At 41.6% G+C, this 20235-nt stretch overlaps 1 protein-coding gene across 3 annotated transcripts in view; it reads left to right on the forward strand.

Moving 5' to 3' along the window:
- Window positions 1-2274: 2274 nt before the first annotated feature.
- ATP6AP2 (ATPase H+ transporting accessory protein 2) overlaps window positions 2275-20235 on the forward strand; it is a 46877-nt gene continuing 28916 nt past the window's right edge. For all 3 annotated transcript variants that reach the window (XR_009598740.1, XM_027962776.3, XM_027962775.2), the window contains exons 1-8: window positions 2275-2421; window positions 6759-6889; window positions 8465-8596; window positions 16095-16190; window positions 16344-16481; window positions 17356-17409; window positions 18514-18663; window positions 19593-19712. Coding sequence is in view for 2 of the 3 variants with exons in the window: in XM_027962776.3 (XP_027818577.1) it covers window positions 2382-2421; window positions 6759-6889; window positions 8465-8596; window positions 16095-16190; window positions 16344-16481; window positions 17356-17409; window positions 18514-18663; window positions 19593-19712 (861 nt within the window). In the remaining variant the exon portion in view is untranslated. The remainder of the gene's footprint in view (window positions 2422-6758; window positions 6890-8464; window positions 8597-16094; window positions 16191-16343; window positions 16482-17355; window positions 17410-18513; window positions 18664-19592; window positions 19713-20235) is intronic.

The following is a 20235-nucleotide window of genomic DNA, read 5'->3' on the forward strand; positions in this document are numbered from 1 at the left end:
AAGAAGCTTTTTTCCCCTTTCCCTCTTCAAATGGTATGTAAAATCTCAGGTTATTTACACAGGGTTCAGCTCACATCCACTTTTCCATTCTGCATACTGTGTCTTTTGGGGAAAAAAAATCCTTAATTTTCATTGAGCAGGGCTCCACAGGGCTCCCTGATGGCTGATTTACAGGGACCAGACCATCTCACCATGGTCTCTCTGGGATCACTCAGAACAGAGTTAGAGAGGCAAACTGTATTATGTGTTTCTTCAAGTCTTCTATCTGGCCCTCTCCTTTTGGAACTCAAGAAGCAGGAGTTTGACATTTTTGTTTTCTGGTTCTTTTCCAAGAGTCTTCCCCTCAGGGCAGTAGATGGCTGGAGTCTGGGCCATTTGGCCTGGGAGGAGAGGTGTGCCGAGAATGGGGGAGGAGGTTTCTTTTAAGCTAACACATGGGTCATTACTTCAAATGTTATCCTGGGCACACATATCCATCTTGAAATGCTTCAGTGGAAAAAGTTAACTGCACATCACCGCTTGTTTACTGAGTGCTAAAGATTGAATCAGAAGGGCTGTGTTCACAAAGCAGAACTGCTGAGGACTCAGAATGTGACCTTGAGTACATATGCCCTCCCCCAGGTTTCCATCTCTCAATCTATGATACAAGGAGGAGCCTTCCTACAGCATTTATCCTGCTGAATTTCAAGGCTATAAGCAGCAGCAATGTCCCTTTGAGACCTCAGATGAAAAGGGGTCTTAGATTTAAAGGATAAGCTATTCACCCTTGACTCAAAAAAAGGACATTATTTCTCAAGACAGAGTATGAAAGATTGTGAGATTTTGAAGTTTCCTGGGTGGGGAGGAATAGGCAGGATTTATATCATGTTCCAGTCTATTTATAATACTTTTGGTCTACTTCAAATTAAAAGAAATAAGAATGTCCTAGAACTCTTTCAAGAACAGAAAAATTCACTCCTCTCCCCGTTGTTCAGGCTGGATGAAATTGCAAGAGTTGTGCTCTCCTTTTAGCTGATTATGCCCCTAAATAAAGTTTAGACAAATATTTTTAGGACTGTTGTCTACAGCCTGTTCTACAATATGTAGTAAGATGCACAAAGAATGAAATTTTAGTTGATATGAAGAGAAATGATTCCATCATGCTTAAAAATGAATTTTTAAAAATTATTCAATTCTTATTGGTATTTATTTTTTCAAGTCAGTGATTTTAGAGTTGATGTTTTGAACTTAAACTAAACAGTTAATGGTAACCTGATGGGCTTTCTTCCTGTCATAGTTTAGTTTTTGCTATCTGAAATAACTCCTCTGCATGCATATTGAAACCACATCCGTGTTTCAAGGCCATCAGCTGTTTTCTGAACACAGTTGATACATTGTCACTTCTTGCTTCATATCGAGGTTAAAAAACAACCCATGAGATGAGAAGGGAGGATACTGGCCAAATTAGTTATGTCTAGAGGATACTACTAGACATAGTATTTCACATACTAAAGGATGGATGAAGGAAATAATTAACTAATGTAATTAACTCGGGTAGATCAATAAGTCTTAGGGTTGCCAGATTTAGCAAATCAGAACGTAGGACGCCCAGTTATATTTGAATTTCAGATAAACAACAAATAACTTTTTTTTTAGTTTTAAGTATGTCCCATGAAATATTCACGACGTTTACCTTAAAAATTATTCGTTGTTTATCTGAAATTCAAACGTAACTGGGCGTCCTGTAGTTCATCTGGCACCCCTACTTGGAGTGCTGGGATTTCCCGAGGCGCCTGGCTTCCTCCAAGCAGGTGCTCAGCATCTGTGTAATTGTTAGAGCGAAACCCAAACCAGCCTTGCAGCTTTCACAGCTGCTCCCCTAGTAGGGCGGGACCACGCGACCGCGACAGACACACACCCTGGTAGGAGACCGTCACTCGAGACTGGCGAAAGGGTCCACACCCGGGAGGCAGCCCCACCATGTGGTCTCTCTGGGGCTCTCGGCACCCCTTGACAGGTCCCGTCCTTCCCCGCGCCTCCCCCCCCCCGCCGCCCCCCAGCCGATCGCTAGCCCTACCCTCCATCTCATGACCCTTCGTCACGGGCCGGGGGAGGGACTGCCCGACTCGGCGATCGTTGCCTGACATTGGCTGGGCCTTCCATCCATCATGTTAGGCTCCTTCCCTCACGCTGACGTTTCCCAAGCTACGTCTCTCCCGCAGACCGCGGCGTAGCTAGGGATTGGTGGAGAAGGCGGCGACCGTCCCAGCGGGAGGAGACGGCAGGGCGGGCTCTGGGAGTCGGGGCGAGCCCGAGCTCGTCACCCCCTCGTGCTGCGCTGGTCGTAGCGTCCTGCTGGCCAGTTCAGTGTCGCCCTGCGCTGCTGCAGCCGCCGCGGGACCATGGCTGTGCTCGTCGTGTTCCTGTCCTTCTCGGTGGCGGGTGAGGACCCGGGAGCGGGCGGGGCGCGCTCCGCGAGGGAGCTCCGAGGGCCCCTGGGCTCGGGGGTCGCGGGCAGCCAAGGGTGGGCGGCAGTGGGGCGGGTGCCGCAGTGCGGGCAGCCGGCCGTGGCCTCGCCCCAGCCGCCTCTCTCTCGGTCTTCTCTCTGGGCCAGCCTGTGGCGGCGGGGCCTGGCGGGCTTGCGAGGACTGGGCCGGGCGGGGCGGGGCTGGGTTGCGTCGGGGCACCTGAACCGGCCTCCACCTTCCGCCTCTTCGAGAAGGGCGCGTCCAACTGTCTCACTCCGGCCTCTTCCGCCTTGCGAGGTGCTTCGGAGGACTGGGATGCATTTCTCAATCAGCTGATGAACTGCAGCCCTTTGCGAAGAGGCCGATGTCCCAGCTGCCCTTAGCTGCTGCTTTTCTTGGCATTTTTTGGTGTCTTCATTTCTAGCAGTTGTCATCAGTAATTGGTGAAATCCCCCCTCCCCCTCCCCACGGTTTCAGGATACTAAAGTTGAAAGTGGAGTATTAGTAATTGTTTTTGTGTGATTACTTTCTCAAGGAGAATTCCAAGTACCTCTCCATAAAGTTTGCAGTAGTCCCCAATTTTAAGGATTTGGAAACTAAGACATGAGTCACGTTCTTGGGGTCACATGTCAAATGGTAGCTTTCTCAGTGAATATGGGTTCCCCAATATTCAGCAAGGGGAATGCCAGTCAGCTCCTATTTGGCCTCTTACCGTGTATCATGTACTTAATTTTGCATCAGTCCTTAGGAGAGTGGTCAAGCCTAGATAAATTACCCCACAGCACACAAGTGGTAACCAGCAAACCTGGAATTGAACCCAGATCAGTGGACTCCAAAGCATGGGGCTTTCCTATTGTACCTGTTGTGGTGCAGGTGTGGGAATGATGGGTGCTGGAACTAGGGGCACAGAGAGTGGAGAACATGAGGCCACATGGAGAGCAGTTTGTGGAGGAATGGGTCCCTGTTCCCCAGTGTGCCAATTTAAAACCTATAAGTTAAAAATCTGTAGATGGCTTGTGCTGCTCCTCTGTGAAGTGCTGAGACACTTCACTTTGGGAATGGTGGTTTAATTTTACATGGAGATATAGACCTTTGATGTTTTTGAAGTCTACAGTTCTTCTCCATCCCTGGAGGTGCCCAGTATTGTGTTGATGATAGTTGGCTTATTTTCATGACCGTAGAATTTTAGAGTTGTATTGTTCCTTTCGTCTCTGGCTCTGGCAAGGTCATTCTGATCTGTCTAGTTGAGTACTTCAGGAGAATTTAATTTTTTAAACTTGGTTTTGGAAATGTAAAGATGTTCCCTTTGATACTGTGATTTAACTGAACATCTTGCTGAAATTCATGTTTTAATGTTATACTTGATCTTCTTGTGATCATTGAGGTTTGGCGGGGGTTTGTTAAGTTTTGGTCTGAGGCAAATAATTGCTTCTGTACATGGTTTGAACCTGCTTTCCTAACGAGAAAAGTCTAGTTCATACAGACCAAGAATCTGATCCTGTCAGCTTCTTCACTGCTGTGGTCTTGTCAGATGAGGTTAAATTACTGTTTTCCACAGTGACTAAATGTGACTTAATGGAAAACATCTTTTAAGAGATCTGACTTCTCTATTTGAGCAAAAAATATGTCATTTAAAATGGCGATACCAAACCCGGGAGAGAGTAGAAGTGAATTAGAAGTGAATACCAGGTCATGAGGAGTATTTGGGGAAAAAAAATTCAGATGGTTAGTTTGGAGGGGAAAGGCCAAGGGTGAACGCATGGAATGTGAAGGGGGTGTCATGTTAAAGAACGATTCGATTTGGTCCGTGATACTTCAGAGGTAGGACCTGTTTAGTTTTTTATATGATGATTTCATCTTCATTTAGAGATGACAGCACAGTATGGTGGGCGTTCCCAAAGGGAAGGATTCTTAACCTCTAGCCCAGATTGGGGAGGCTGGGGGAAGTTTCCTTAGGCCAGGTGCCTCACATGTAAATGTGTGAATGGTTGGGGTGGGAAGAAAAGGCTTTTTTTGACAGAACAGTATGTGTAAAAGCACAGAGATATGAGAGCAAGAGAGCAAAAGAGCAAAGAGTTTGGTGGAGCTGAAACATAGGAGTTAAAGTTGCAGAGATTCCATAGGAAGGGTGGAGAAGTGCCTTGGGTGTTATGTTTTGGATTTTGTTTCAGAGGCTCTGGGCACTGAGAAGGTGGTTGAGCTGAAGGGTGAACGTTCAGATCTCTAGTTTGAAAAGGTGCTGGGAAGACTGGATCAGAGAGTGGCATGACCGGTCATAAGGAGGCCTGTTCTGTCTAGCCTCAGGAGGGCCTGAGGAGGGCCCTGGACATGGAGGGGAAAGGGATCGGGAGGTAAGAAGAAAAGATGGACAGAACTCAGAGGTTGATGAGCTGTGGTGCTGAGGAAGGGTTTAAAGATGATTAATTCAAGCAGCTGGGTGGAAGGTGGCGTCATCCTTTCATACAGAGAATACAGGGGGCGTGTGTGTTCCAGTTCTGAACATGGAACTTGGAAGGAAATGCTCAGCAGACTGCTGGATATCTAGGCAGAAGGCTTAAAGGGAAATGTAGGCTGAAAATAAGAATCTGGGAACCATGAGTGTGTTTGTGGTGTTTGGAGCCTTAGGGAGTAGATGGGTTCAGGCAGGGGGAAGCCAGCGTCGAACAGGAAGCAGTGCGGGTTAAGAATGGAGCTGCAGATCTCCAAAGTGGAGTGTGCTTGATTTTGTGTGCTTCGTAATATGTTATGAATCCATTGTTACATTATAGTTTGCGAATGTATGGTTTTTAAGTAGACATATGTATATTGGGAATACTTTCAAGCTTCGTACTGGAAGGGTTGAAATCTAAAAAGTTTGCATGTCACTGCTTTAAAGGAGGGAAAGGGGAAGAAACTGAGGAGAAAGGCAGCCAGAAGGACTGGGAGGAAAACCAGGGGCCAGGCTTAGGGAGACCAGGGCAGGAGTTTCAAGGACAGAGTTGCCAGAATCAGCCGCTTTGGGAAGTTACATAAATTGAGGGTTGCAAACTGTCTCTGGGATTTGGTGAGTCATTTCGGTGGCATGGTGGGGTCAGAAGCTGTGGATTAGGTAGCATATAGGAGATAAAGAAGCAGAGGAGCCAGGTGGTGGCTGACTGCTCTTCCAAGGTGGTTCATCTGAAGGGAAGCAGAGGCAGGAGGGAGCTGGTAGGACCAAAGGAGAGTTTCTGTGGTTTGGATTTTAGAATGGGAGCACCCTACAAGTATTTTTGTGTGCTCAAATAAAAGAGCCAGCTGAGAGGGAAGAGGGCTGGTGCAAGATGTAGCTTCATTCATTCACTCCCTCAGCAAGTATTTATGGAGCACCAGTGTGCCAGGCGCTGTTCTCAACCCTGGGGCTACTGTGTGAAGAAGACAAACCCAAACCCCTGCCCTCATGGGACTCGTATTGTACAGGGCCGGCTTTTTATGCCCCCAACCATACAGCCACCTAACTTCTGGTACAGGGTCTGTTCCAAGTTGGGAAGCCAACATCTTACACTTTGTAAAGGATTCGAATGTTGGGACTATGGAGATGATTACTGGCAACTGTAGGGTTTGCAAGTTGAGGTGGCGTCTGCGTTCACTAGTCGTGTTCAGATAGAGGATGGGTGACCTTTCAGGTATTGTGGCGATGCCTGCATGAAGCAGCAGTTTCTTGGTATAGGAGTCTACCTTTTCTCGGCCTCTTAATATGTCCGTTGGAAATACTATGTCCTGGATTTTGTTTCTACAGTCTGAAGTATTACACCTTCTAACTGGTAATGTGTACCACCCCCCATTTGCCTGTGGGACATAAGGAAAGCTGGGATCTATCCTAAGATAGACTAACAGGCTGAAATTTCAGAGTGATATACTAGAAATTTTTTGAATTTGCATTTTGAAGAGAGAATTGGTGGTAGAAATAACTTAGAGATTTCAAGTTTATTTTCTTCCTTTCTAGTTGGGGTCAGGGTTTTGATTTTTGTTCTTGAAAATCTGGAGAAATGCAACTGATTTCTAATTCTTGCCAAATTGTCACATGCCCCTGTTTAGGGGCCATCTGCAGGAAGGCATCTACATCATTATGAGAATCCTGTTTCATTGCTGTAGCTTTGTTATAGCAGAAGGTATGGACTTAAATCCTTGCAGTATACTTTGTAAAAGAATTTATTGATGTTTAGGATTCAGCATTTTGTCCATTCAACATTTAGTATGCTAAGTCAGTGGAGAATGGGAAAGTATGTATTTAAAATTTTTCAGTATGGTTGCACCGATTTTGTGATGCTGATTATTAATCTGTTTTCTTTTCAGGTGTCTTAGGGAACGAATTCAGTATATTAAGATCACCAGGGTCTGTTGTTTTCCGGAATGGAAATTGGCCTATTCCAGGAGAGCGAATCCCAGACGTGGCTGCATTGTCCATGGGCTTCTCTGTGAAAGAGGTATGTGTATTTTTTAAAAATATCTGGAGCTGCTTCTGAAAGCATTTTTGTTGATTTATGTTAATAGCCCAAGAAAGCAGCAGGCAAACATAGGTACAGATTATAAAAGTAAAAAATTTATTTGTAGTCAGGGAGATTTTAGGTAAGTGTTCCAAGCCTGGTTATGAAAGCAAATCATTATAAAACATTAACCATGTAATCGTTTATTCATAGTAGTGAAGTCCTTTGTTATATTAGAGAATGTATCTGTCCTACTGTTAATAGGATATATAAATTTATTGATTTTCTGCAGTACATGTGATAGATTTGTGTCTTAGTTTAGGCTGCCATTACAAAGTACCACAGACTATGTGTTTTATAAACAACAACACTTATTTCTTCCAGTTCTAGGGGCTGGAAGTCCAAGATCAGGGTGCCAGCATGGTGAAGGTCCTCTCCAGGTTGCAGAGTGCCAACTTCTTATTGTATGTGATAGAGAGAGCCCTGTGGAGTCCCCTTTATAAGGGGTCTAATCTCATTTATAAGGATTCCATCCTCATGACCTAGTTCCCTCCCTCAGGCCCCTCCTCCTAATACCATCACATTGGGGGGTTAGGATTTCAGCATGAGTTTTGAGGGGACACAACCATTCAGCCCATTGCAATTTATTATGAATGATGCAATGTATATGCATCTTACCTGAGTTTAGGAAAATAACGTAGTCAGTAGTCATAACCTGTTGTAGTAACCAACTGCTGACGTGTGATTGTTGCAGAGAGGGCCTAGGTCCAGTCAACATGAGAGAGCTTCAAGCCCAGGGCTGGAAGAAAGGAGATGGAGTTTGTTCTATCTCCCTGTCTCCTCCCACTTTAAGGTTTGATGCTTTTGAGGTGAACTGTAGACGACATCAGTCACTCAGAGGAATAGTCTTCCTAGGTCCTGAGTGCCCTTGAAACCAGAAGCTGTGCATAGGAACTGCCTCTAGGTTGGGCCTCTGGGTGGAGCTCCTTGCATGAACGTGACTGGTTGTTTATGTTTAAGTATGAAATTTGTACCTTGTTCTTTACAAGCTTAATTTTGACTACAAATGGCTGTCAAAATAACCTTTAGAAGTAGTTATTAATAAACTACAAGTCACTTTCAGCAGGAATTTGTGCGCTTAGTCTACAGAGACTGTTGTAGTCTTGCTGTGTCACTGTGAAAGAAAAACATGATATTGTAGTAGATAAGGGCAAAGGATGTTGTGAGGGAAGAAAATATCCACAGTTACATGGAGGAGAAAGTATTTCATCATCTGGAATTTGGAAAGTACCTACATTTTGTTCACTTGCCTGCTTTTTTCCATAGAAGGGTTGAGATGACTTATTATTAGACTTTACTGTTTCAAGTCTGTAGCAGTTAAAGTGAAGAAGGTAGAACTCAGCATCCTTAGTTAGGAGATTGCAGCTATTGCCTTAAATAAGATGTTTGCTGTCCCTATGAGTTTTCATTGCTGGTATCATCCCAGAACCCCTTAATTCTGCTTGTCAGATGTTACTGGGGAAGTGGTTTCCTGAACTGATAATTAAGCACAGTTTCATGCTTTTCAATGTGCAGGACCTTTCTTGGCCAGGCCTTGCAGTAGGGAACCTATTCCACCGTCCTCGGGCTACTGTTATGGTGATGGTGAAAGGAGTGGACAAGCTTGCTCTACCCCCAGGCAGTGTCATTTCGTACCCTTTGGAGAATGTGAGTATTTACTCTAAAGAATTAAAGGGATGCGTTTAAAATTTTGTCTTGTCAGCTGTCATGAATTGTGTTCTAAGTACTCGTCTTTCTTTTAATGCCCTGATAAGTAAAATGCAGTTTCGTTTTTTTTTTTAAATTATATGATGGTTGCAAATTGATTGAAATTTGGCTGCTAGCTATGCATGAGAGTACTTTCTAAGGTAAGAGGTCAAGAAATTGCTCCGCTCTGAGAATAGTCAGAGGATTGAAAAAGAGAAACCAATTGAGGGTATAGCCTGTTGACATCTCGGACATTATTTCATCACCTTCCCTTCAGAATTTTATCATTTCTTTTGGTAAGGAAAAGATTGGGCGCAGTTTTGCTGGCTCACTTATTCCTTTGCTGGCTTTTCAGGCAATATGGCTGACTGAACTGTTGTGAAAGGCCCTCCTTCTCCTGTAAGCATATGGAAGTCAGCAAACATCTTTACATGTGTAACTAAAATTGAAAGCAAGAAAGGGATACACACAGGTGCCAGATATGAATAGAAAATATAGAAGCCACAGTGATGAGCAGGAGCTGCAGGTGAAATTGTGTTCCTTACAGAAAGCCAGGAGCTATAAAAATGCTGTCTTGTTCTTGAAAGGAACCCCTAGCTGCCCCAGGGCTACCACAGAGGAGCTGGCTTGCCACCCTTAGCTGTGGAACCCAAAGAGCCCCCTATGAGAAATCTGAACTATGGGCTTACACTGTGCAGTTAGCTGCTTCAAATTCACACAATCCACCCCACACAGATATGTCCATAATCCAGGGCTGTTTTGGTGAAAAAAAAAAAAAAAGAATTGAAGAGTTGAATTTACCAAACACTTGAGGGGAAAAAAATGCCATGAGGAAGTCAGCAGGTCCAACAAACAAAATTCATCCCCTTAGAACTACAGATAATAAACCAGTCTCAAAAAGAGACTTGAAAATACATACATATATTAAAATTGTGAGAAAGTTAAACGGCTAGAAACTAGAGGTAGTTAAGTTATTTTTGAGATGTGGTACTTTTCATTTCCACTTAAAAATATTTTGTAATTTATGTTGATTTCTTTTTTTTTCTTTTTTTTTGGTTTTGTTTTATTTTTTTTTAATTTATTTTTTACTTTACAATATTGTATTGGTTTTGCCATACATCAACTTGAATCTGCCATGGGTGTACACATGTTCCGAATCCTGAACCCCCCTCCCTCCCCATACCATCTTTACCCATGAGTTATTTAGGAGTGTTGTAACATGTGGGTTCTTTCAGGATAATTTTTAATTATTCAGTTTCTAATTTCATTGCATTATAACACTGGTATATATGATGCTGATTTGGGAGGGGTTTTTTTTTCAGACTTTTCCTGTGGTCTAGTATACAGTATCTCCAAGCACATGACATGTTTACCAAAAAAATGACCATGTACTAGGCCACAAGGCAAAGCTCAATCGATACTATCAGTATCATATAAACCACCTTCTCTTACCACAATGTAGTTAAATCTGGAAAAAACAAAATGATACCTTTAAAAAATGACTGCAAATGATAGAAACAAACACAAGGTATGAGTCCTTGGGTTTAGAGCAACAAAACCAAGACCAGGAGCTGACTGTGGCTCAGATCATGAACTCCTTATTGCCAAATTCAGACTGAAATTGAAGAAAGTAGGGAAAACCGCTAGACAATTCAGGTATGACCTAAATCAAATCCCTTATGATTATACAGTGGAAGTGAGAAATAGATTTAAGGGCCTAGATCTGATAGATAGAGTGCCTGATGAAATATGGAATGAGGTTCATGACATTGTACAGGAGACAGGGATCAAGACCATCCCCATGGAAAAGAAATGCATAAAAGCAAAATGGCTGTCTGAGGAGGCCTTACAAATAGCTGTGAAAAGAAGAGAGGCGAAAAACAAAGGAGAAAAGGAAGGATATAAGCATCTGAATGCAGAGTTCCAAAGAATAGCAAGAAGAGATTAAGAAAGCCTTCTTCAGCGATCAATGCAAAGAAATAGAGGAAAAGAACAGAATGGGAAAGACTAGAGATCTCTTCAAGAAAATTAGAGATACCAAAGGAACATTTCATGCAAAGATGGGCTCGATAAAGGACAGATGGTATGGCCCTAACAGAAACAGAAGATATTAAGAAGAGGTGGCAAGAATACACAGAAGAACTGTATAAAAAAGATCTTCACGACCCAGATAATCACAATGGTGTGATCACTCACCTAGAGCCAGACATCCTGGAATGTGAAGTCAAGTGGGCCTTAGAAAGCATCACTACGAACAAAGCTAGTGGAGGTGATGGAATTCCAGTTGAGCTATTTCAAATCCTGAAAGATGATGCTGTGAAAGTGCTGCACTCAATATGCCAGCAAATTTGGAAAACTCAGCAGTGGCCACAGGACTGGAAAAGGTCAGTTTTCATTCCAATCCCAAAGAAAGGCAATGCCAAAGAATGCTCAAACTACTGCACAATTGCACTCATCTCACATGCTAGTAAAGTAATGCTCAAAATTCTCCAAGCCAGGCTTCAGCAATAAGTGAACCGTGAACTTCCACATGTTCAAGCTGGTTTCAGAAAAGGCAGAGGAACCAGAGATCAAATTGCCAACATCCGCTGGATCATGGAAAAAGCAAGAGAGTTCCAGAAAACATCTATTTCTGCTTTATTGACTATGCCAAAGCCTTTGACTGTGTGGACCACAACAAACTGTGGAAAATTCTGAAAGAGATGGGAATACAGACCACCTGACCTGCCTCTTGAGAAATCTGTATGCAGGTCAGGAAGCAACAGTTAGAACTGGACATGGAACAACAGACTGGTTCCACATAGGAAAAGGAGTACGTCAAGGCTGTATATTGTCACCCTGCTTATTGAACTTATATGCAGAGTACATCATGAGAAATGCTGGACTGGAAGAAACACAAGCTGGAATCAAGATTGCTGGGAGAAATATCAATAACCTCAGATATGCAGATGACACCACCCTTATGGCAGAAAGTGAAGAGGAACTCAAAAGCCTCTTGATGAAAGTGAAAGTGGAGAGTGAAAAAGTTGGCTTAACGCTCAACATTCAGAAAACAAAGATCATGGCATCCAGTCCCATCACTTCATGGGAAATAGATGGGAAACAGTGGAAACAATGTCAGACTTTATTTTTGGGGGGCTCCAAAATCACTGCAGATGGTGATTGCAGCCATGAAATTAAAAGACGCTTACTCCTTGGAAGAAAAGTTATGACCAACCTAGACAGCATATTCAAAAACAGACATTACTTTGCCAACTAAGGTACGTCTAGTCAAGGCTATGGTTTTTCCTGTGGTCATGTATGGATGTGAGAGTTGGACTGTGAAGAAGGCTGAGCGCCGAAGAATTGATGTTTCTGAACTGTGGTGTTGGAGAAGACTCTTGAGAGTCCCTTGGACTGTAAGGAGATCCAACCAGTCCATTCTGCAGGAGATCAGCCCTGGGATTTCTTTGGAAGGAATGATGCTAAAGCTGAAACTCCAGTACTTTGGCCACCTCATGCGAAGAGTTGACTCATTGGAAAAGACTCTGATGCTGGGAGGGATTGGGGGCAAGAGGAGAAGGGGACAACAGGATGAGATGGCTGGATGGCATCACTGACTCGATGGACGTGAATCTGAGTGAACTCCGGGAGTTGGTGATGGACAGGGCAGCCTGGCATGCTGCGATTCATGGGGTTGCAAGGAGTCGGACACGACTGAGCAACTGAACTGAGCTGAACTGAGGTAGGCTAAAGTCAAATCAACACCTAAATATGAGTGAAACTGAAGACCCATCAAGGACACTGACAGTCTTACCAGAGAGAAAAGATACTGTCGTGACAGGAACGAGAGTAAAATGGTAGCAGATTCGTCATCATTGCCATTGGGGATTAGAAGTGCAAGAAGGGAAAAGCAGTAATTGCACAGTATGAAGCCAGGCTGAGAATACTGTTTAAGTAGACATAATAAAATGATATATGATATAAGTATTGGAAAGGTGCAGAGAGAGAAACTGCCTGTAAGGAGACAGGGCTCTGGTTGGTTTTGTGGGAGAGCTAAATCCTCATCTTCTATAATGGACAGTGAATAGGTAACGCCTAAAATTGAAAAATCAAGATGTAGCAATATAAACACGTTATTTAGAGATGGTGGTAAAAAGAAAAGGAAACAAAGGATTTGAAAGTGAATGCTACAAGTCGGTACAAAGGATGTAATGTCAGCATGATGAGTGTAGTTAACACTGCTGTATGATACATATGAAAGCTGTCGAAAGAGTAAATTCTAAGTTCTCATTACAAGGAAAAAAAATTTTTCTTTTTTGTTTCCTCTCTTTTTTGTATCTGTATGATGATGGTAACTATTACTGTGGTAATAATTTCACGATGATTATGTCATCCACCTTAAACTTATACAGTGATGTATGTCAGTTATCTCAATAAAACTGAAAAAAATTAACGAAGTGAGGAAGAAAAAAGATGGAGGAAAGAAAGTGAGTACCTCAGAGGAATAGGAAACGGGCAAACTTATTTTCATAAAAAATCGTATAGAACTACTGGTCTCTTAAGTGGCATGTGTATAAAATTTTTTTTAAGTCAATAAGAAAAGATACTGGAACAGACACAGTCCTAAATAATTCATGGGTTGTTTTTCAGTGCGTACTCCATTTTCTTTCACTGGTTTTTTAAAATATAAATTTATTTATTTTAATTGGAGGTTAATTACTTTACAATACTTTCCTTCAGAAGAGGTAGATGGTGCATATACTTCTGGCAATAACTAAGTACATGATCTCCACTTTTTAATTATACATTTTTATTTAAAAAATAATAATTCATGGGTTGAGAAAACTACAGCAGTGATTTTGAAATTATTTGGAACTGAAAATGTACTATATATTTTTAAAATTGTGGGGTGCAGCTAAAGTGGTAAGAAGGGAATTTATAACCTTAAATGCACATGTTACATAATTTCAAAGATTGCAAATTAGTGAGCTAAAGAAACCAGAAGAATTTCAGAGTAAATGGGAGGGAACAATAAAAATGAAAGGTGTATTAAAACATTTTTCTTAGTCCTCACAAAGATTATTAAGTAGCTTGCTGTGTGTGATTTTTGTGAAAATCACTGTAGAAGATCTCTTTTAAAAAATACATTAAAAATCCAAAATGCCCTTCAGATTTTCATTAGCTTACAATCTGAAATTAAACATTTTAAAAAGAGTAGCCTCATTTTACATGAGTAGAAACTGTGAAAAGAGCTCATGTTACTGCTTAACCTTGACTGACTGCCTCGAAGGGAAAAAATCCATCCCAAAACAAACAAACAAAAGCTTTAGAATTTCACTTACTGAAGCTTCTATTTGATTAGCTAGCTGTTATCATTAGTTTCAAGTCCTGTAGATACAGAATTTCTATTTTCTCTGGGACAAACATGTGCGTATCCTTATTATATAGTTTTAAGCATGAGCTTTTTTTCCTTTTCCAGTTTAGCGTGTCTGTATCCCTTCTTCCTTCCCAGTTTGGCGTTCACCTGACTCAGTACCTTCTTCAGTTTGATTGCTAGGGACATATCACCTTTAATCTTCAACTTTGCTGCCATGAATGCCACTGAGGTGAAATGAGGCTGGGGAATCGTGTTATGTGTTCTCATATTCCTTCCAAAGCCCAAGGAAGTTGACTGTGGGATTGCAAAAGGAGCACGTTTGTGGCTGACTCGGGATGCTTATAAAAAGGATGCTTTTGCAAGTTGGGACTCTCTTCCCCTTCTTCAGTTAATCATTAACTTATTTTAAGAGAATCTGGGGAAGAGTTGATATGCACTGAGTAAGAAAAAAATTAATTTCTTTTCACAGTTACTAAACACATTTATTTCTGCCTGGCCCACATTAACGTGCTACTTATAAACATGAACCTTTTAATAGTAAAAGAAACTACTGGAAAAAATCGCCCTGAGAAATCTCCATTAAAACAAAAGCATTGCTACTATATTGCTTGTTTTAATAATGATAAGAATAAAATATTTTTGAGGGAAAAAATTACCATTATCTCTTTTAAAAAATAATGTGGGGGCAGAAACAGGTCTATTGGAGTAGAAGTCAGAATTTTGATTACCCTTAGGGGTGGAGGGAGTGGGTAGAGAGGCTTGTAGGGTGCTGATGTTTTATTTTGATCTGGTGGGGCTATATGAATATCCATTTATAAATATTCCCTGAACTGTTAAGCCAAGATGTATGCACCATATTATATGTATGTTGTGTGCGTGCGTGATCAGTTGTGTCCAACTCTTTGTGACCCCATGGGACTGTAGCCCACAAGTCTGCTCTGTCCATGGGAATTTTCTAGGCAAGAATACTGGAGTGGGCTACCATTTTTTTCTCCAGGGGAATCTTCCCAACCCAGGGATCAGACCCTGTGTCTCCTACATTGGTAGGCAGATTCTTTAGCACTGAGCCACCTGGGAAGCGCCATATATGTATGTTACACTGTAACAAGAAATTCAGGGGGAAAAGTACATTTTATCACAATTGCCAATTTCAGTTTATTAATACCATGTGGTCCCAAGATAAATTTCACATTCAAATTCCTTGTGACATACTTTGTCTCTTGCCTAAGAATCTTCAGTCTATCCGAAGACTAAACCCTACACCTTATTACACATTTTTTCCTTTTTTAAAAATTATTTTTAAATTATTTATTTTTAATTGGAGAATAATTGCTTTACAATGTTGTGTTGGTTTCTACATCAACATGAATTAACCATAGATAGATGTATGTCCCCTCCCTCTTGAACCTCCCTCCCATCCCTTAAAGTTTTGAAATGAAGTTTTTTAAAGTTTTGAAATGAAAAATGAGGTCTGTTTCTTTCAATCAAATTCAAGTCTTCAAATTCCCTTCACCTCTTAAATGCAAGTTAATGTTATTATAGAGTATACATTCATTGTGGCACATTTTATCAATCTAGAAACCAAATGTGTTCCTGCTAAAAAATACCTGAATGACCAACTGAACCTGCCTGCCAGTGCAGGAGATGCCAGAGACATGGATTTGATCCCTGGGTCAGGAGAATCCCCTGGAGGAGGAAATGGCAACCCACTCCAGTATTCTTGCCTGGAGAATTCCATGGACAGAGGAGCCTGGTGGACTACAGTCCATGGGGGTCACAAAGAGTTGGACTTGACTGAGGGGCTGAGCACACGCATGACCACCTGAAAGTGATGCTTTGTACACGATAGTGTTTTGTCCTTAATTTTGCAATTTTTTATTTAGGCAATTTGGAGACACAAACTCATTGGCCCACTAGGGGGCTGTTTAATCTTCAGTATCCTCAAACAGGTTCTTTGTATTTGGATATGATTTGGGTCTTTTAAATTTCCATAGAAAATGCTGGTACTTTTTTTTAAGGCTCCCTTTTTAATGCTATTTAAATGATTTTTCTTTCTACTTGGATTCAGATAATAATTAAGGTCTCACTCTTAAATTTCAGGCGGTTCCTTTTAGTCTTGACAGTGTGGCAAATTCCATTCACTCCTTATTTTCTGAAGAAACTCCTGTGGTTTTGCAGTTGGCTCCCAGTGAGGAAGTAAGTTGTGATAGTTTTTGTTTTAAATGCTTTGAAAAATAGCTCTCATTATTTAATGAAAATTTAAAACAAATTCTATGAAGAATGCTGATAGACCTTGGTATATTGGAATTAATCTACAGAATGTAATACAATTTTGGATTCTTCTTCCAGAGAGTGTACATGGTGGGGAAGGCAAACTCAGTTTTTGAAGATCTCTCAGTAACGCTCAGACAGCTCCGCAATCGACTATTTCAAGAAAACTCTGTTCTCACTTCACTTCCCCTCAATTCTCTGAGTAGGAACAATGAAGTAAGTAGTGTAGTCATTGAATGAATAAGTGAATATTACTAATTTCTCATGCCTCTGACTTTAGAGCAAACCTGAAATTTTAGAAAATGAAAAGTTTTACAAGCTTCCTGCTGGAGTAGATTCTTTTTTTTCCTTTAGTGTAATTTTTAAAAAGTGATTCTCATGAACTGACTCTCTTTGTGAGCTGAGCTATAGTAAACAGTATGACATACTAGTGCAAGGGTTGCCACCAGTTAATCCTGACAGGCCAGAAATCACAGTAACTGCTTTGGTAGTGGGTGGAACTGGGTAGATCTGGTAATGCGGGAGCTGTTATTCACTGCCTCTTCTGGTGTGTTGCCTCATTTTTCTATTCATTCTCAACTGTCCAGTGTAGGGTGCTACCCTTCCTTTGACTCCTGTATGTCAGCTTCACCACCTATTCACCTGTTTATGCACCCTCTTAACCACATGGCATGCCACCTTTGTGGTAGCCTCCCTTCACCTACTCTGGATGACCAGGACTACCACCTTTTATTCTTCAAGGGATGTGAGCAAATGAGGCTGTTGGCAAGACCTCATTGCAGTGCACCAGAATATTCTGATGCCCTGAGGGAAAACCACTTTGGAGTTTGGATGCTTTATCATGGCTTTATCAAAAAAGAAGTTATTGAGAGGTAGTCGCTGTGCTGGAGAATAACTTATCACCATTTTGTTAGGAAGTGCTATTGTATGAGCATTTTCAATTGAAATGAACCTAGCAAATGGAGGACAGTTGCATAAATTCACTCACGTGTTTAATGTCTGTAACTTCCTGTGCCTTACTTGCTAGCTGACAAATGCAGATCTTGGGTGCATATTTAAGATAATGCTCATTTCTTCCTGCTCTCTGCAGGTTGATCTCCTTTTTCTTTCTGAACTGCAAGTGCTACGTGATATTTCAAGTTTGGTAAGTAGGCTGCTCTCATTTGTCAGTTCCATTTATTCTGGCTTCAGAAGACATTTCTAGAGATGCCTTGAATGGTAATGAAACCAATCAAAAAGTTTACATATGCCTTAGATTTATGAGTCCATGGAAGTTGAGAAATTAGTGGTGGTGGTGGGGATTTTGAACTCATCTAATGTTAACACATTACTCTGCATTTTTACTTCTAGGAGAGAGATTCCAAGTACACAGGCCTAGGAGTAAGGCCTCCCCTGGCTGTAGTCCTGACCTGTTGATTTCTTCTCAGATATTAAGACTTAATTACTGTATCTTTATCTTTGGGTCTAAAATAGACCTCAATAGAAAATACAGTTTTGACTAACAGTGCTGTCAACCAAGTCAGGAAGGGAATAAAAATGCGTGTAGTATGTTCTTTTTGGGGGGATGGGGGGGGGGTGAATGGGTTTTTTTTTTTCTTTTTAATCCTATGATGAGATAGAAAAACTTAACCTGTGTGCTGTCTTCTACAGTTGTTGCCCAAACTTTCAGTGGGGTTGGTTTGGGGAGTGTGGAAGTGTAGTGCTGGTGAGTGGGAGGTGAGCACTGATGGGCTCATCTGTCTCTAGGATCAGACTGGTCCAGCCACCTGTTCTCTCATACCCTGGCCCATATCTGAGGTTTTTTAGAAATTTTAAAACAAGTTTTTATTATAATTGCTTCTAAAAACTTAAATCTGTGTTGAATTTCAGAAACTCCCATTTTAACCGGTTCCATTTGCCACCCTCTCAGACTTTGTATATAGTGGTATGTGTATGCATGCTCAGTCACTTGAGTCGTGTCTGACTCTTTGTGACCCCATGGACTGTAGCCCACCAAGCTCCTCTGTCCACGGGACTCTCCAGGCAAGAATACTGGAGTGGGCTGCCATTTCCTCCTCCTGGGGATCTTCCCCACCCAGGGGTCGAACCCACATCTCTTGCATTGGCAGGTGGATCTTCACCACTGAGCAACCTGGGAAGCCCATACTGTGGTACACTGGGGTGCCCCTGTTACACCTTTTAGGTATAAAACTCCAACTGCCTGTGTTTGACATTACTTTATCCACTTCCTTTTGTTTGTTCTCCTAAGTTGTCTCGACATAAGCATTTAGCCAAGGATCATTCTCCTGATTTATACTCCCTGGAGCTAGCAGGCCTGGATGAAATTGGGAAACACTATGGGGAAGACTCTGAACAATTTAGAGATGCCTCTAAGATCCTTATTGATGCTCTGCAAAAGGTAAATCATCAGTGGGGTGTGAGCAGTTAAGAGTATGACCATTTAACTTTTCACTTCCTAATGGGAAAATCTGCTTAGTGAAATACTACTGATTGAAGTCTTTTACTCACCTTCTTTGAGGGCTGAGGATGGAGTAGGTAGGTCACAGGTATGTAGTGGGATGTCAGTGTGTCTTTCCTTCTTTGAGCTGTGCAGCACAGCTTGCAGGATCTTAGTTCCCCCACCAGAGATTGAACGTGGGCCCTGGCAGTGAGCTGAATCTTAACCACTGGACCACCAGAGATCATCTCTTTCTAAAGCTGGCAGAGGCAGCATAGGAAATGATTGATAACTCTAGTACAGTACTTTTTTCATCACGGTAAAATATAGCTAGCGTAAAAATTTGCCATTTAATTATTTGTAAGTGTACAGTTCTGTGGCACTAAAAACATTCACATTGTTGTGCAACTGTACCACCGTCCATTGCCAGGACTTTCATCTTCCCTGAAACGCTGTCCCCATTAAATGCTATGAAATAATCAAAGAACACCACTTGGCACAGCACCAGACATGTAATAGATACTAGTAAATGCTACTTTTCCTCTGCCCTTGAAGTTATTCACCTGCAGCCCTTCAGTGAGGCTTCAGTTAAAACCTTTGTAGGTGTGATTAACCAGAGACCACTTAGAAAGATTTCCTTTTCCATTTCCCTGCTCCCAATTTATACGCCAACAAATTCAGTGACTTTCTTATTCTGAGTATTTGAGCTGAATCTTAACAGTTTTCTGAATATTTTAACATAATCAAAACCTTTAAGACTTGCCTATTTTAAGACTGCATTTCATGAGGCAATAGGTAATTGTGTGTGTTCTTGTAGGTGCACCGAAGCTTTACAAAAATTTCAATAAGTATGTGTATTGAGATTCTTACTAATGCTGATAACGCTTCAGTTTGCAGATGACATGTACAATCTCTATGGTGGGAATGCAGTGGTAGAGTTAGTGACTGTCAGATCATTTGACACATCCCTTGTGAGGAAGACGAGGAATATTCTTGAGACAAAACAAGTGGTAAGTACGTTTTTGGATCACGCTTTAAAATTGTAAAATGAACTCTTAAAAAACTCACCAAATCTTGTATCACCTGTGGGCAGTATGCATGAGCAATCAGTAAATCTGAAAATGATTAAAACATAGGTTTTTTATTCACGGAGGTATTGTGTTTTGTAAGTGATGCTCAGTTCTTTGGGGTTGTAATCAGATAATGTACTTTGTTAGGGATAAAAGCAAATCTGTCGGATCTGGTGAGATAATTCAAATACAGGTATTACAAGGAAATGTCAGACATTAACGTGCAGGAGGAGTGTGGTGCTCTCAACTTATGGAATCTGCTTTTCTCAGAGGCTCATTGTCTTTGTGGTATAGGCTCTCATTTTCCTGCTACGTACTCTCTCTATAATTCTCCAAATTTTGGGCCTGGATCTTACTTTGATTTTTAAGCATTTAGAGGATCATAGGCAAGAGTGCCAGCCCTAGTAAAACAAGTGTATATGCACACAGCCGAAGCATCGTGTGGCCAAGAACATTATTTATA

Source organism: Ovis aries, chromosome X, assembly GCF_016772045.2.
Source record: "Ovis aries strain OAR_USU_Benz2616 breed Rambouillet chromosome X, ARS-UI_Ramb_v3.0, whole genome shotgun sequence".
Classification (NCBI taxonomy): Eukaryota; Metazoa; Chordata; class Mammalia; order Artiodactyla; family Bovidae; genus Ovis; species Ovis aries.